Source organism: Peromyscus californicus, unplaced genomic scaffold (genome assembly GCF_007827085.1).
Source record: "Peromyscus californicus insignis strain IS unplaced genomic scaffold, ASM782708v3 Scaffold_11__1_contigs__length_118956290, whole genome shotgun sequence".
NCBI classification, from domain to species: domain Eukaryota; kingdom Metazoa; phylum Chordata; class Mammalia; order Rodentia; family Cricetidae; genus Peromyscus; species Peromyscus californicus.
The window spans coordinates 91,831,523-91,849,201 of NW_026294402.1; the positions used below are offsets into that span (position 1 = coordinate 91,831,523).

General features: G+C 43.4%; 1 protein-coding gene across 1 annotated transcript in view; it reads right to left on the reverse strand.

The window, feature by feature from the left end:
* The window catches only part of Clstn2 (calsyntenin 2), a 607,199-nt gene that overhangs the window by 135,645 nt on the left and 453,875 nt on the right, over nt 1–17,679 (reverse strand). The window contains exons 3-4 of the mRNA XM_052717670.1: nt 10,271–10,466; nt 9,193–9,401 (exon numbers count right to left, since the gene is read on the reverse strand). Coding sequence (XP_052573630.1) covers nt 9,193–9,401; nt 10,271–10,466 — 405 coding nt within the window. The remainder of the gene's footprint in view (nt 1–9,192; nt 9,402–10,270; nt 10,467–17,679) is intronic.

The window sequence follows — 17,679 nt, forward strand, 5'->3', positions numbered from 1 at the left end:
CCATAATGAATGGCCATACAAATTTATTTCCCAGCCAACAGTATACAAGGGCTTCCTTTTCCTCAACAGCCTTATAACATTTGTGATATGAATCTCTTGGCTTTTTGATAAAGGCAATCATAATAGTTGAAAGGTGACATCTCGTTGAGGTTTTAATTTGTGTTTTGTTTATAGTTGATGACACTAAATGTCTTTTCTTGTACCTCCTGGCTGTTTAGATGCTTTCTCTGGGAGGAAGTCTATGCAGGTGCTTGGCACTTATTTTCCTAATGAGTTTTATGAATCTTGTATGTTTTTCATAACTCATTATTGTACATATGGCTTATGAATATTCTCTTCATCCTGTAGGCTGCTGTTTTGCTTTGTTGATTGCTTTATTTACTGCAAAAATGTTTTTAGTTAACTGTTTTTCCTTGTTCTGTTACATATTCTCTTGGTTTGCTGAGAAGTTTTTGTTTTATCATGGAAAAATACTGAATTTTGTCAAATATATTTTCTGCATCTATTCAGATGGTCATATGGCTTTTTTTGGTCCTGTATTTGGTAAATACAGTATATCACATCATTTCATTTGTATGTGGTGAAACTTCCTTATATTCCAAAGATAAATTCTACTTGATTATGGTGCATGATCTTTTTAATATGTTATTGAATTTAGTGTGTGTTATAGCTTAAATGTGAAATGTGCCCCATAGGTTCTTGTGTTTAATCACATAGTCCCTAACTCATAGTACTATTTGGAAAGGTTGCAGAATCTTTAGGAGGTGGGGCATCACTGGAAGAAGTGGGTCATTGGGAGTGAGCCTTAAGGCTTTATAAGTCAGCTCCATTTCCTGTTAACCCTCTGCTTCCTGAGTGGGGATACAATGTGGTCAACAAGCTTCCTGTTCCTGCTACCATGCCTTACATGCCTGCAGCCCTTCCTTACCAGGACAAACAATAGCCCTGTGGTGGTTTGAATAAGAATGGCCCCTATGAGCTCACAAATTTGAATGCTTGGTCATTGGGGAGTGGCCGCTACTTGACAAGGATTAGGAGGTGTGGCCTTGTTGGATGAACTTTGGCCCTGGGGGTAGGTTTTGGGGTTTCAAATGCTCAAGTCAGGCCCAGTGTCTCTCTCTTTCCGCTGCCTGTGGATCCAGATGTAGGACTCTCCACTACTTCTTCAGCACCACGTCTGCCTGTATGTCTGTGGTCACCGCCATGGTGACAATGGACTGAACCTCTGAAAGTGTAAGCCAGTCCCAATTAAATGATTGCATTTATAAGAGTTGCTGTGGTCATGGTGTCTCTTCACAGCAATAGAACACTAAGACAAAGCTCTGGGAAGTATGATCCAAAATAAATTCTTTCTCCTTTAAGTTGCTTTTGTCAAGGTATCTTACCACAGTGATGAGAAAGTAACTAAGACATGGTTTGGCATTGGGAAGTGGGAGTGTTTGAGGGAGGTTTTTAGAACACTGTGGGATTCTGGGTTATAAAATACTTGGCATACTATAAAATAAGCCTAATGGGCCACTCTGGTGTGTGGAGGGGTTAAAATACAATGCTGGAAAAACAAACAAACAAGCAGATAGTGGGGGCCTGGTTCATAAGGTTTCAGAGAGGGGAACAAAAATCTCTACTTGGAGCTGAGCTAGGGTCGGCTCGTATGATAGTTTGTCCAAGAATCTGGCTTCTTTCTGCGGCTTCACGAGAACTTGTGTGAAGCTGAACTTGAAGATAATCTGTTTGGCAGAGGAAAGGCGTTGGAGTAAGTTTAGAGTTCCAGACTAGGAGAGTACAAACAAGGCGCTGTAAAGAGCTGCTGAGGAGATGAGCAGCTTTAAAGAGCGGTAACCAGCTTTCTGGTCTTCTCCAAGACCTATTGTACTGGAACTGGGAGTCAGAATTAACCCTTGCTCCTGTAAGTTGTGCTCATCAGAGCATTTGATCACAGCAGGGAAAGTGAGGCAGGCATCATGCTACTCTTTTGTTGAGGATTATCTTTTCTTCTAAGTTCCTTGTGGATATTGGTGCATAATTTTCCTTTATTGTAGTATCCTTATCTGAGGTTGGTATAGAGGTATTATTAGCCTTTAAAGTAAGTTGGGATTTACTTTTTCCTCTTCAATTTTTTTTTTTTTTTGGTTTTTCGAGACAGGGTTTCTCTGTGTAGCTTTGCGCCTTTCCTGGGACTCACTTGGTAGCCCAGGCTGGCCTCGAACTCACAGAGATCCGCCTGGCTCTGCCTCCCGAGTGCTGGGATTAAAGGCGTGTGCCACCACTGCCCGGCTTCCTCTTCAATTTTTTAAGGAAAGTTTGAGAAGGATTAGTTCTAGCTAGTCTTTAAATATTTGGTATTTAAATGGCTGTGAAACTCTCAAGTCCTAGACTTGTGGATGAAAGACCACGTTTTAAAATTACTGATTCAATTTCCTTACCCGTTTTATTTACCCAGTCTTGGTAGACTATCTGCCCCCTAAGAATGTATTCATTTCTTAGGCTAGGTTATTCAGTTGGTTGGTGTATAATCATTTTTGTCAATTTCATTGTACTTCTGTTGTATCCATTTTCTTCTCTCTGGTGTAACTAAAGGTTTCTCAGTTTTATCTTTGCAGAATATCCTTTACTGATTTATTCTCTACCGTTTGTCTAGTTTTTTCATTTATTCTGTTCTGGTCATGGTTAGTCCATCCTTCTGCTAAGTTTGGACTTTCTTTGTTCTTTTTATATTTCCATGAGGTATAACATCCAGTTATTTAAATTTTGGTCTTTTTTAAAGCAAAAATTAACTTCTTAGAACTGCTTTCCAGCAGCTTAAATGTGGGTATGTTACACCTCCCCTCTCATCTATCTCCAGCTACTCTTCCATTTTCCTTCTGGTAACTTCTTCCACCCATTGGTGGGTCAGGTGAATGTTACGTAATTTCCACCTAGTTGTGAATTGTCCATCTTTTGCTTTCCTCCTGTTACTATTCTCTAGTTTCATAGAGTTGTGGTCAGAAAATATGGTTGGTGTGATTTTATTCTTAAATTTAAGGCTGGTTTGGGGCTCAAATATTATACATCTCCTGTGTGCTTTGTATTCTGCTGCCTTTGAGAAAATGCTCTGTGTATATTGGACTTTAAAATATAATTTAAGTGCAATGTTTTCCTATTGATTTTCTGTCCAGATGATCTGTCCATTTCTAAAAGTGGGTATGAAAGACTCTTGCTATTATTGCATTATTGTCTATTTTTTTTCTTTCAGCTCTGTGGATATTTGCTTTGTATATTCAAATGCTTCAATGCTGTACGCATGTGTTTTTGTTTTACAATTGTTGTAGCTATTGATAAATTGATCCTTATCATTAGATATTAACCCTCTTTGTCTCTTGATACAGTCTTTCACTTAAAGTCTACTTTTTAATCATTTAATCACTCTGTGAAATTTGATTGGTGAATTTAATCCATTTACATTTAAAGTAATTGTTGGTATATCAGGACTTAATATTGCTATTTTAAATTATTTTCCAGTTGTTTTCTAGATCCTGATTCTATTCGTCTCCTCCTTTGCTTTCTTTGTGACTTAATACTTTTCTATAGTAGAATACTTTCATTGCTTTCCCTTCTGTGCACCTACAAGGATTTGCTTTGTGGTTACTATGAGGCTTACACTAAATGTCTTATACTGGTCTTTTAAAAGCTGACAACAACTGAACTTCAGTAAAAGCTCTGTACCACCTCTCTTCAAGTGTGTGTTTTGGATGTCACAGTTTACCTGCTTTTGTATTTACTGATATATTATCTTAGCTGTACTCATTCTTAATACCTTTGTCTTTAAGATATACTTCTAAGTAATTTACCTACCACCACGATAGCATCAGAATATTGCAAATTTGATATGTACTTACCAGTACCAATGACTTTCATATGTTTTGATATTATTAAATGGCATCATTTTGCTTCAGCTCAAGGAGTGATATCATTTTTTGTAAGATAGGTTTAGTGGTAATGAACGGTCTTTATTTTTGGTCATCTTGGAAAGTCATATTGTAGATGTAACCAACCGTCTTATTAAATAAGAAACACAGAACCAATGCAAAGAAGAAAGCCAAGAGGTCAGAGCTAAGAGCTAAAACCTTACCCTTCCTCCTGTGGTGGTCCTACCTCTCCAAAAGAGACCTACTTCCTTTTTGTCTGTCTTTATAAAGACTTTCTGTTCTGCCTTCTCATTGGTTGTAAACCCAACCACATGACTGCCTTGTCAATGCCTGTCTGTACAGACCTCCAGGTCTTCTTGGGTTGGTATTGAGATTAAAGGTGCGTGTCTCCATGCTGGTTGTATCTTTGAACACACAGAGATCTACCTAGCTCTGCCTACCAAGTTCTGGAATTAAAGGCGTGCACCACCAACACCCAGCTTTCGCTATGGCTTGCTAATAGCTCTGATCCCCAGGCAACTTTATTTATTAACACCATTTCTCTCTTGTTTTTGAAGGATAGCTTTGCCAGGTAAAGTATTCTTTGATGGCAGGGTTTTTTGTTATTGTTTTTTAATCACTTTCAATATGTTACTTTATTATCTCCTAGACTGTAAGGTTTTTTTTTTAATACTTAATTTTGTTTTACTTTTATCTCAGTGTGTGTTTTGCCTGCATATATGTCTGTGAACCACATGCATGCTTGTTCCCTACAGAGGCCAGAAGAGGGCATCAGTTCCCCTGGAACTGAAATTACATGTGGGTGGTAGGAATGACTTGCAGTCTTCAGTAGTTGCCTGAGCATTTGAAGAGATAGCACCTTTTCTAGACTTTTGGGAATGGCTTCAGAAATGAAATGCCTTCACTGTGTGGGTTGAGGAGACACATTATGGCCCCATGCTTAGTGTCCAGCATGAGGTCCCAGGGGTGAAAGGAAGAAGATGATGTCTTGACTCAGGAATTTGGGGGTTGCAACATCTGCAATATAGTCCTTGGTACTGCAAGGGATATGGTGACAGAAAGGTATCTTGGTATTCTCAGTGGTAGCTGTGACAAGAAGCTGACACAGCAGATGTTGAGACTGTTGTTGAACATCTAACTGTCTGCAGGAATGTACATGGTGAAAAGGGTCAGGATAGAGCCAGTTCTGGATATAGTGTAGGGTGTGTCTACAGGCATAGGGCTGGTAATGTATGCACATCCCATTATAATGACTGGCTTTGTGCATCCATTTGGCACATGGGAGCCAGCTCTAGAGATGAGGCCAGTTGTCTGTATAGGGTAACAATAGCGCTCAAGCTAGCAGTATGATTGCAGGCAAATGCAGGAACTAGCTATGAGTGCAAGCACAGTGGTGGTCAAGGTGATGAGTGATGCAGCTGGGGCTGGTTGTGTACACTTGTGTAGCTACAAGGGTTGACTGTGAGCACATGAGCTGATCAGTATCAACAGCAAGCTTAGTAACTCCATAGACACGTATAGCTAGAGGCATCAGAGCTTACACTTACACTTATGGGCAGGGGACCAGCTGTAGGAGTTAACACCATTATGGGGTTTTATGATGAGAGTTAGGGCTGGAAGGCGTGCTCATGACTACATGAGATAGCTGCAGGCATATGTTTAGCTGAGAGACCTTATAATAGGAGTTGGGGCTAGCTGCTCATGGGCGCATGGCTAACGGATTATTCACAAGTGCACATGTAATAGTCAGCTTATTCTTGCAGTGTGCATACAGGTCATTTATTTATGACCTACTGGCTGTACTGGTGTCTGGTTGGGTACCCCTGGAGGGTGAAGCCAGGTCATCTCCTTGAGAGAGGAAGAAGAGGAGTAGTGGTTCAGACACCCGGGGACTGAAAAAGTGAAAAACTATGGGTTCCTTCGTGGTGAAAGAGGATGCGGTCTGTTGGATTCCTATGTGGTGAATGGTGTTGTGGTCCACCAGGCCAAACACTGCAGGGTACGAAAGCTACAGGGGAGTGACCAAGAGAGTGCTGGAGGTGCCCAATGAAGGCCGCTGGTGTTCTCTGCAGAGCAGGCCACTGGAGACCTTGGTGATTCCTGCTATGTGGCTGACACTGGGAGCCCCTGGCCATCTAATTTGTTCCTAGATTGTCTGATTTCTTAGCTAAATTGGCCTCCCCAGTGATCTGGGAGGATGATGTTGAAGTGAGTCATGTGGGAACTGTTTTTGAAAGACTAGGGAAGCTGCTTGTTCAGCAGTCTCTCCTTTTTAATCTGTGGGAGGAATTTGTGAGTGAGGGAATCTCTCCCTGTCCTGGGCATTGCCAGTCTGGGGATAGGATGGTGTCGGTAAAATGAAACTGGTGTTCTTACTCAATTTTTGTGTTGTTATCCTCAATATTTCGTTCACTGTCTTGTAATTTCTTAACTTGATCCCAAGTTGTCCTAGACTAGGTGCTTTCATTTGTGCATGGCTATGTGCTTGTTCTTTGTTGGGGGCCAAACCTGGGACCGCCTTCTCTGCCTCTTTGCTGATCTCACCCTACCCTATGTTTATGGACGAAACTCCTGTGCCATCTGTTCCTTTCTATTATCATCGAGGAAGAGGTTTATAGTGGGAAGCCCTAAGTGCCAATAGTATGACAACGTATTAGGAACGTCTTCCTGCCTCAGGGTTCAATTTCCCCACTTGTCTAATGAAAACGGGGATCCAGGTTGTGCTTATTTCAGAGAGGTGGGCTTAGAGCCAGTAGATGGAGCATGTATTACCACCTGATGTAGAGCTAGGACTTTCCAAGATGATGGTAAAACTCACTTCATAGTTATATGCTTGTCATCTCGGCCCAGATTTCATGGAGAGTGACCAAACCCCATGCCCCAGTCACAGGAACAAATATCCTATGACCATAGACAGCAGCATTACTCAGCACTGCAGATGTGCTGAGTACTCTCAACACACCCTCATCCACAGCTGCAGAACCCCACAATGAGTTTGGAACTGATACTGCCAAGGTTCCACATGGAAGGAGGCCAAGGGGTTACAGGTTGAGTTCCTAGGTACAAGAGGTCACTCTGACTCCACCTAGTGTCTTTCACTGTCCTGCCACTGTGTCTCTTCTTCCCCGACCCCTGCCCTTGGGAAAGAGCCTGGCAAGTTTAAGAACCGGGAGCATCTGCTTTAGCTGCAGGATGAAGAATGTGGAGAACCTGTGGTCAAGGAAGGCACCCAAGATTCAGCAGCACTTTCCATGATGTGGTCATATGCAAAGAACCTCAGGGAGCTGAGAAGGTCACCACAGAAGTGATGGCTGAGGACCCACGGGAAAGCTCAAGGGAATGGGAGCTGCCCAGGTCCTGTCTTCCTTACCTGGAGAGCTGCTATTTAAGCCTCTCTGTTGGGAGCCTACACTCCCTAGGAGTGCCAACTCTCCTCACCATCTTACAGTGTAAACCAAAGTTGGAGGCCAGGCCTGGCAAAGGCCCATTACTCACTTTTAATGAGACAGCCAGGGAAATAAATTGGCATATGTTAGCGAAATGGCTCATCAAGGTGAGTAATTATCTTCATGACTGGGGCAGTTTACCCTCAGATGAAAGAATTTGCATCTCATCTTCTCTTGGGAGCTCTTGAGAACAAGGGCCAGGAGACCAAGTGGAATCTGACCACTAATCATAGGTGTCTCCATTCAGCTGTCTTGTTGTTTACCATGTGCTTGTTGTGCCCCAAATTCCAAAGCTTTCGTGGGGACAGACTGAACAACTGATGACGGGGGACTAGAAACCTAGAGCCTAGAGGAGAAAACCACAACATTTCTTCTGTATTTTATGGTGTGTGTGTGTGTGTGTGTGTGTGTGTGTGTGTGTGTGTGTGTGAGTGTGTGTGTGTGTAATGGGTACAGACCAGCCTTTCACAGGGCTTAGCTTGGCTTGCTGGAGAAGCTGTGAGGGAGTGCTTCTGGAAGTTTGTACAAATAGAACTTATCTTCACTCTTGTATTCCCATCTTCTCTTTCTTGTGCACCAACCTCCTGCCCTGTACAATTAGCATTAATGATGCCCAGATGTGTAACTCTTAGTCCTATCTCTTTTAGCCTTCTGTCCTAGCAGTCAGGTAGCTCATCTGGGAAACTACTTGAAAGTGGGGATGAAAGTGTTCCTTTCCTCTGTGGACTCTGGTATTGTTCTTAGGAGGCAGAAGATTATACCACAGCACAAGCTTCCTTCAGGTCTCAATATCATGAAGCATTCCTGAAGATGTAGGAGCACATGGCTAATTTGTTTCCCCTGTAGATGTTGGCTAGCAAGATTCTCATGTCTAATTTGCAGTTTCACTCCAGCTCCCAGCATGCTTTATACACAATTTCACTCTTCATGCCCCCTTGATTCTCTTTCTTTTTTCCTCCCTCATTGCTTGCTATCTTGAATTCTATTCTAGCTCCATTTTGAGTTCATCATCAAACCTAACACTTGGTTACAGAATGTGTCAGGTCTTGCAGCTTTTGCATCCTTCTGTGCTACTTAAATGATATCTGAAACAAAGTGGGGATAATATATAGATACCCACACAACTCACACTACAAATGAGCAATGTACTCAGCAAATAGTACTATTTCATTACAATCAAGTTATAGTCCATGTGGATTGAGTTGATTGGACCTCTGGCTATGTGTACACTGTAACAAGATTCATATTAATGGGGATGAGAAATATCCAAGTGGTTTTATGGGACTATTTTCAGTTCAGTTCAAACTGGGAGGAGGCTCTGCTATGGTTGAAATTCTCAAAGGGGAGATCAGCAAGAGTTTCCTTAACAAAGTTATGGTTGAAAGGTGGTTTAAAATTCCCAATTCTATTAGTATCTCTTTGTTCAGAAGCAGAAAGAAGATTGTTGTGGTGGTGACTGGGGGGTGGGGGCTCATATTATAACTGATAATACTGAAAGGAACCCAGATGTGGCCAAGGTGATGATGAGGCTCACACCTAGATAGTAGTTAAATAATTCTTCTGGAAACCATCTTTGTTTTGTATACAAATGTGTGAGATTATGAGTTCTCCAGACCCTGTTCATTGAGGTTCCTGGGACTTTTTGGAAATAGGTTAGACTTAGCAAGCTTCTGATTATAAATGAGCCACCATCTCAAGGGCATAACTGGGTCATGGTGCCTAGATAAAGGGTTTCAAGGAAGGTAACACTGTCAAGTATATGTGGGGCCCCTCTTGGCCTTGAGAGCAGGGATGGTGACTTTGTTGTCCTGACTGCACTGGTATCTTCTCAGGACACTCACCATTTCTGTCAATGGCAAAAGGCACATCTGTTGTGACAATCTCATAGTTGCAAATCTGGCTGTACTGGGGGGAGCAGTCCTCATCAATGGCTTCTACCTGCAGGATGCTGTCGTAGATCTTGCCCTCGGTGACGATGGCCTTGTAGGCTGGCTCTTTGAAGGTGGGAGCAAACTCATTGACATCCTTCACCTGGATGTGGACCACAGCCCTGGAGCACAAATCAGAGAGAAGAAATGATGGTAAAGGAGGAATCACGCCATATGATGTGGGGCATTGATCCATCCAAGGCTACGTGAGTGAAGAGGCCTCAGGGCTCTCAGGGCAGTTGTTGCGTGAGCGCCTCTGTCTCCTCTCCCCCTGGGAAGCAACCACCTACCTTGCCTTGATGATGAGCAAGTCTGCCCTATAGAATCATCTCTGTTCTTTACCATTCCCTATTGCCCACTTCAGGCTACATATTCCCTCTCCATCTTCTCCATTTTCCCCATTCCCTTTATCTATTCACTCATTCCTCCACTCTGTGAGAAGTCAAACAGCTCTTACATCGTGTTGTGACTGAGCCAAACTCCATAAGGGAAAGAGCAGAACTGACTCATGGCAAGACATAAGTGACAGAGAGAAACAAAGAGCTTTGCAGAAATAACAGAAAAGTTTAGACTAGATCTGAGCCAAAGGGTGGGCTTAGGGAATGCTTCCTGGAGGAAGCCATGCTTTCACTTAGTCCTGGAGGTGGCCTGGGGCGTCTCTTCCAGAGAAGAAAAGCAGGTGCAGTATTCCCAGGGTAGAGATAGGTTTGTGCAAATGTTCTGGGGGCACTCACCATCACCGTGGCCACATCAGGGTCCTTTTCCAATATGACCAGTTATAATACAAGCCCTATCACCACTGCCAGTCACCACCATCACAACCAACTTCCTGCTCCTAGGCAAAGCAAAGCTAATAGAATTGGGAGTTTTAAACCACCTTCTAGCCATACCTCTGGTGTGACCCATAGATGGATGTATTTAAAAAACAGTTTGTAAATAGAGTAAATGGAGGTGGGTAGCCCAGGGCAGAAGTGGGAGACAGGGAGCTCACTTGTGTGACTTCTTCCAGGCTGCCTCCTGGGGCCCCACACCACAGTCGTAGGCCTGGATGATGAACGTGTACTCCTTCTGCAGCTCACAGTCGATGGGACTCTTGGCACGGAGCCGGCCCTCTCCAGATGTCTTATTCAGCACCACAGCCTCAAAGGGCAGCTCCTGCCCATGGATCTTGAATGCACAGATTTCCCCTGCAGAAGAAGAGAGTACAGTAAGGGTGAATCCTGGGAGTCTCCAGGCTGAAGACAGTGTGTCTATTGAGCCACATCCACAAGCCCACAACTTCTATACAATTCCCTCCATACACTCAGGATCCTTCCTCTAGACTTGGCTTCTGGAGATCAGCCTCCATGCTCATTTCATAGAGAACAAAATGGAAGTGTTTCATGTGTGGGGATGTCACCCAGCAAGTGTTTGTGTAGTCTTTGCATGGGGAGTGATGTTTTCCCAGTTTCTTAGTCTTCCTGGCAGATTTTCCTTTACCCTTTGCCTGGTCTAGGATTAAGGAACTTGCTCACAGTCAAAAGACAAAGGGCTGTTGATGGAAATAATCCAGGGCCAAAGATTTGCCCTGTCAATTGTCTTGTGACAACATCTTCAATGCTTGAAAGTATGTTCCAAGGGTTGGCAGCATCGGCATGACCAGCAGATGGTTAGAAACAGAGTCCCAGGTCTTGCCAGACCTGAGCCGGAGCCTTCATTCATCTTAAGTATGAGTGTTGCTTTTCTGTGTCCTTCACTCGGGTTTACACATAGCGTATTGCTGCAACTGAATCTCCCTCTCTTTCCGCAGCCTCCATTATGCCTCTCCACCCGCCTCTCACAGTGGAGGTAGGCAATTTTCTCTTTTGAAACAGTGGGAGTGAGTCTCTGTGAGTTCAAGATTCCCCACGGAGCTTGAACAGCTAACTTCTTAAAGAGCAGAGCCTGTGGTGAAATTAATGCATTTTGCCCCTTTAGCTGGGTTAATGTTCATTATAACTGTTTCTCTGCATTAAAATTATAAGGGCACAGGAATTTTCTTTTTTCCTCTATTTGTGAATATTTATTTCTTGAACTCTGACTACAAAGCAAGCCCTGTAGTAAATGTTTTGAGATGTGCTGAAAATTTGAGACATGTCCTCTTATGGTATTGAGAGCACTGGTAGACTTCAGAAAATGGTGCCCAGCTGTCCAGAGGCCACTTACAGCACCGAGGGGTATGCTAGCACTCTGAGATGGGCAGGACGGCCCATTTGTAGGCTACTGAAGTATGAGGACAATATATCTGGGTTCAGATTCCAAGTGTGCTATGTACGAATGATAGGTTTAAGTCGGGTGACAATGATTCTCTGGGTTTTAGGTGAGCCATCAGTACGATGGTTCAGGGAATGAAGCCAGGGAGAAGGACATCTACTCTGAGACGCCTCACCCTTGGTCTGACATTGCTTCAGGTATATGCCTGGACCAGGGAGAAGCACATGAACTGCCTGGGACATGCCTAAGAGAATTTGCTCTCAGGGTGACAGAGGCACTGGCTTGTCTCACTCTAACCCTGACTCTGTCCAGCTGTTGATAAGTGCTGACAATTCGAGGCAAAGGAATAATGTGATTGATTGCATGCCTGCTTTGGGCAATGATCTTTGTATCCAGGCAATCTTATTTGACCTTCATAACAAACCTACAAGGCAGCTATTCTATACAAGCTTATACAAATCATTATTGTCATTTTGTTGTTGAGACTGGGTCCTACTATTTAGTTCAGGATGGTCTGGAACTCACAAGCCTCCTACCTTAGCCTCCTAAATACTAAGATTATAGGCCTTCATGACTCAAACTTAAATGAATTAGAAAAAGGAGGAGGAGGAGGAGGAGGAGGAGGAGGAGGAGGAGGAGGAGGGAGAACAGGAGGAGGAGGGTGAAGAGGAGGAGAGAGAAGATGAAGAGGAAGATAATGAGGTTACTTACTCAATGTCACTAAGGTAAAATTGGGCATTAAACCCAGGTATGGCTGGCTTGTAAACCCACATGTGTTCTCCTATATCACTCTATCTTGAAAGAACACTAAGATGTCTAAAGAGCCCCCCAGGGATGCCTCTGGGAATGATTCATATTCTAATTCAAGTGTGGCTAAGCCAAGTCCCTCATTTTCCATAGAGACAGCATGCCCTGATCTCTTTCTAGCAATGTTTTCTAAGATGTTCAATCAATACCAATCTTACCCGTGGGCTTTTGCTTTTCTTATTATTTCTTTGGTCTTCAATTTCATTATGAACATTTACTTTCACTACCTCCCTTCCTAGTTATTTCTCAAATATAGATATACAATAATGGATAAGATGGGTTGTGGGGCAGGTTCTAACAGGAACATAGGCTCCCATTAACTGCTGCTGCCCAAGGTTCACTGGGCATCTCAGCATGGCTCATTCTGACAAGGGTAATTCTGTAGCCTTCAGGGCAGAAGCACAGGTTTTATCTGTTTAATTCCTGCTCTGAATTAGCTAGTTTACCCTGTGATTCTATCCCAAGATCAGCATCTCTGTGACAATGTTACCAGTGTACTCAAACTGGTTGTGAAGCGTTCTCTGGAGTGCCCAACCACCCTCATGATTATAAGGCTAATCAGACCATTTCATTCTGAAGAGCCAAGTTAGACCTAAAATAGATGAGTATAATTTTCTGCTGGCAACATCTGATCACAACCAAAGTAGTTCACAGGACTCAGCAATCTTTATGAAAAAAAAAGGGAGGGGAAGGGAAAGGACACAGAGGAGACCTGGGGGAGACAGGAGAAGTAAACTTTTGGGTCACATATTTCCATCTTGCTTAGTTCAATGTAATTCAGTGGAACTAGCATTTTGGAGGACCAGCTATTATAGCTTGGATATGAAGTGACCCCCACCTCAAGACTCATTCATTGTAGGCTTGATTCTGTATGCAGCAATGGTAAGGGGTGTGACCTTGGAAGGTGGTTGAATCATGAAGTCACTAACCTGGTGGATGGATTGATGATCCATTGATGAGTTCCTAACTGAATGGGCTGTTAAAATTCAGAATCTTGCTACACAAAGTAGGTCAGTGGGAGCACACTCAGAAAGGTTAGGGCTTGTCCCTGCCTCCCCCTTTTTCCTCTTGTCCTTCCTGGCTGCCATAGGTGAGCAGCTTTGTTCTACCATGTGCTCCCACCATGATTTTCAGTCTCACCCCAGGCCCACGGCAATGGGGCCCAAGGTCCACACAGCCTCACTGGGGCGCAGAGAAACAGGGCCAAGGGTCCATGCATTGAGGCCTCTGACACAATAAACCATAGCACACCGTGCTTTTTCAGGCATTCTGTTAAAGTGACAGAAAGCTGATGATCACATCAAATAAGCCCTTGTCACTGCACTACACTAGAAACACAAGGATGGATGACTTGGGTATCTTAAAACAAGTGTTATCAAGCAGCCCTTGGGTTAGAGAAAGGACTGACTACAAACAGGACCAGCTCAGGGATCATTTAGTGTTCGCCAACTCAGACTGGAACAGACTTTGGTCCCTTCGGAACGTAACTTAGAACTCATATCACACTAATTGTCAAGCCTCTTTACTGAATGTTGAATTACTGAATACTGAATACTCCTGTTGCACAAACATTTTCTTGATGGATAATCCATCCATTCATGCAGTAAACATTTATCAGGAACTAAGTACCAGGCATCACTGAAACAGTGATGAACACAACCAGCCCCAGCTATGGTCCACACTCTACTACTTGCAGTCCAGGAAAATAAGCAGTCAGATAGCCACAGATTGTATCCAGGCAATCTTATTTGACCTTCATAACAAACCTACAAGGCAGATATTCTATACAAGCTTATGCAAATCATTATTGTCATTTTGTTGTTGGGACTGGGTCCTACTATTTAGTTCAGGATGGTCTGGAACTCACAAGCTTCCTACCTTAGCCTCCTAAATACTAAGATTATAGGCCTTCATGACTCAAACTTATATGAATTAGAAAAAGGAGGAGGAGGGAGAAGAGGAGGAACAGGGAGAATCATGTGCACTGAAGAAGAGATGTAAAGTTCAGATCTGGGAGCATCACATGTGCACTGAAGAAGAGATGCAGGGTTCAGATCTGGCTGGACATGCAGGGCATGCTTGTCTAAGCATGTGAAAGCTGTGCAGAGACTGCAGGAGGAGAGAGAGTAGACACAAGGCAGCTGGACATCTTGTTTCAGGCAGAAGGAACAATACGACTTGGGGACCTTCAATAGGAAGGGACAGGGTGAGTTCCACACTGTGGGATCCAGTGTGGTAGGAATAGAAACCATGGTAGGAGCAGCTTCTCTGGTGCAGATGTGAGAGCACACAGGTCTCTGTGGTCAGAAAGGCACTGTGCTCCAGTGAAATGCTTGTGTTTAAAGCTGGTGCTGCTGATGCTGGGGCGACAGCTCCATTAAGAGATTTTACTCTGCTGTTATAAGGGCCTGAGTTTGATTCCCCAGCACCCACGTAAAATGACAGGCATGTCTATTCATAACTGTTACCACGGCACTGAGGAGTGGAGACAGATTCTGAGAGCCTCTGGTTCTGTGAGATACCCTGCCTCAAGGTAATAAGAGAATGATAGAGAAACTATCGCACATAGACGCATAGGGCACATGCACCACACACATAGACATCATGCACATGAACTGGTGCTACTTAGTAGAGAAAAGATTTCCATGTTTCTACAGTTAGGACTATATCAAATACAAAAATTAATATACCACAAATTGAAAGAAAGAAAAAGCTAAGAAAAAGATCTGGGATGGAGATTTGGAATAAAGATGCTCACGCCAGCTCTCAGCATCAATATCTGATACACTGGGTCACCTTGGTCTAGAGTTTGTTACTAATAAAGGTTTCCTGTGGGAGGATGAAGTACTTAAGAGAAAAACAAAGCAGACTGAATGGTCTCCGGATAAAAACATCACTATCAAAATCTTGCTTTCCAACATTGTGTGTGTGTGTGGGGGGGGGGATGGGGGGGGCTGGTGTGGCAGAAACAGTGTATGTGACACATAGGTTAGCATCAGGTTGGCAATCAGATGAAGTCACTAAGCCTGTGGGTGTCATTCCCTGAAGGTAGATGAACTCAGCTTCATCACAAATGCCCTTGAGAGCCTGACCAGAAGGAATAGTCATAGTTCCAGGGTGGGATGTGCTGGCTCCCTCCCTCAAACTGCTGTCTGTGGTGCACAATTACCTTCTCTTCAGCAGTAATGCGCGCCCCAGACTCAGCAGAAATTGGTGTGGCTGTCTTCTCAGCTCTGTCAGAAGTTTCTGAGAAAAATGTCTTTAAATTGATTTTCTTTATTTTTTTAAAAGTTGTATGTTACGTGCATGACTCTTTTGCCTGCATGCATGTATGATTGGCACACACAGAACTCAGAAGAGGGCATCGGCTCCCCTAAAACAGGAATTACAGATGATTATGAGCCATCATGTGAGCACTGGGGATCGAACTTGGTCTCCTGCAAGAACAAGTGCTCTAAACTGCTGAGCCATCTCTGCAGCCCTCCGACTTGGTTTTCAAAGAATATTTGAAAGCACAACTCCTACGCTTGAACAATGGATTGTGTTGATTCTGTCTTTCAGATGAGGAAACTGAGTCTGGGAGAGGTCAAAGGGCTCACCACTGGTCACTTTGACAATGATGAATGAAACATACGTCTGAGCATTTAGTCCCATCACCCATCAGCTCATGCATGGCACTTGTCACCCTGTCACTGGGATGCTTCAGCACAAAGCTTAGTCTATAGAGATCCCAAGGCTCTTCTTAGGGCGACACAAGGGCATGGTGACATCTTATTAACACTAAGATGGTTATCTGACTTCTCACTATGCTGAGCTTTGTGCTGCTGATGTAAAAGCAATGGCAAAAAGATGTGGGAGTCTGAGCAGTGCCTGGCTGCATTTTCACCACAGCATCCTCATAGTTAAAAAAAAAAATCAGTTAATATCAGCAGAGAATGACCTTAGCTTCTCAGTAAATGGTATTGATTTTACTGAATTTGTTAGTCTAAACCCTTGGGTTCATACTTTTTTCTTGTTACTGTTGTTTTGAGACAGGGTCTCATTATATTGCCCAGGCTAAGCTCAAACTTGTAGTTCTCCTGCCTCAGCCTTCTGAGGGCTGGCATTGCAAGTATATACCACCACATGCAGCTGACTTTGGGTCCTTTAGAGTTCAGTGTGATGAAATTGGAAGTGCGGTTAACCCCCCAGCACAGCAGGTGTGGTGTCTGAAAAAGTGTGAGGAAGGTAAGTTGCGAGCTAAGCAAGGACTTTCCAGAGCGTTTCTTTTCACTTGAAAGAAGGGTGGACAGGTACATTGGGTTCATGAAAGTGTTTGTTGGCAATGTTAAAATTTGAGCTTCTGGTTTTTGAAAATTTGTGTCCGCTATAGTTAGTTTACAATCTTGGGCAGTGATAACCAATGTGACCTTTTGATACCTCATAATGAAAGGTTTCCAATTTTGAAAGATCCCATTTAACAGGATACGGGATAGCTATAAATGACCAATGCAGAGTGTCATATGGTTATATATGGCAAAAATTTAAAGTACAAGACAGATCAATGGCTTTTTGCTGATGTTTGTTTTGTTTGTTTTTCAAGACAGGGTTTCTCTATGTAACATCCCTCATTGTCCTGGAACTTGCTCTGTACACCAGGCTGGCCTCTAACTCAGAGATCTACCTGCCTCTGCCTCCTGAGTTCTGGGATTAAAGGCATGTATCACCACCACCCTGTAGTTGGAAGATTTCCTGTGTCCTGGCCTGCTGGTGGTCGGGACAAATCTCTCCCACTTGTGTCCCCAAGTAAATACACAGAGGCTTATATTAATTAAAACTGCTTGGCCATTAACTCAAACTAACTATTGACTAGCTCTTACACTTAAACTCAGCCCATTTCTGTTAATCTTTATGTTGCCACGTTTTCCATGGGCTTTACTTGTGTGTCATTACATGCTGCTCCCTGGATGGCGGGGTGGTGTCTCCTGACTCAGCCTTCTTCTTCTCAGAATTCTCCTTGTCTGTTTATCCCACCTATACTTCCTGCCTGGCTACTGGCCAATCAGCGTTTTATTTATCAACCAATCAGAGCAACAAACTCACAGAATACAGAACATCCCATAGCACTGCCCGGCTCAAATCAATGGCTTCTAATGAAACCGTGTGCACTGGGCTGAGAGATTGTGTTTCTCTAAATTCTTATTAAAAACCCAACTCTCAGAATAATCACATTAGAAGGGATGTCTTTGGGAGTCAAATGTTCTGGTTGTGCCTTCAGCTCTTGCATAAGATTCTGGGGGAAATGTCTGTAAGCAGATCACTGGCTTTGCCTTTAGGACCAGGACTTGTCTTTATAGATAAGCTCCAGGGAGACCTCCTGAC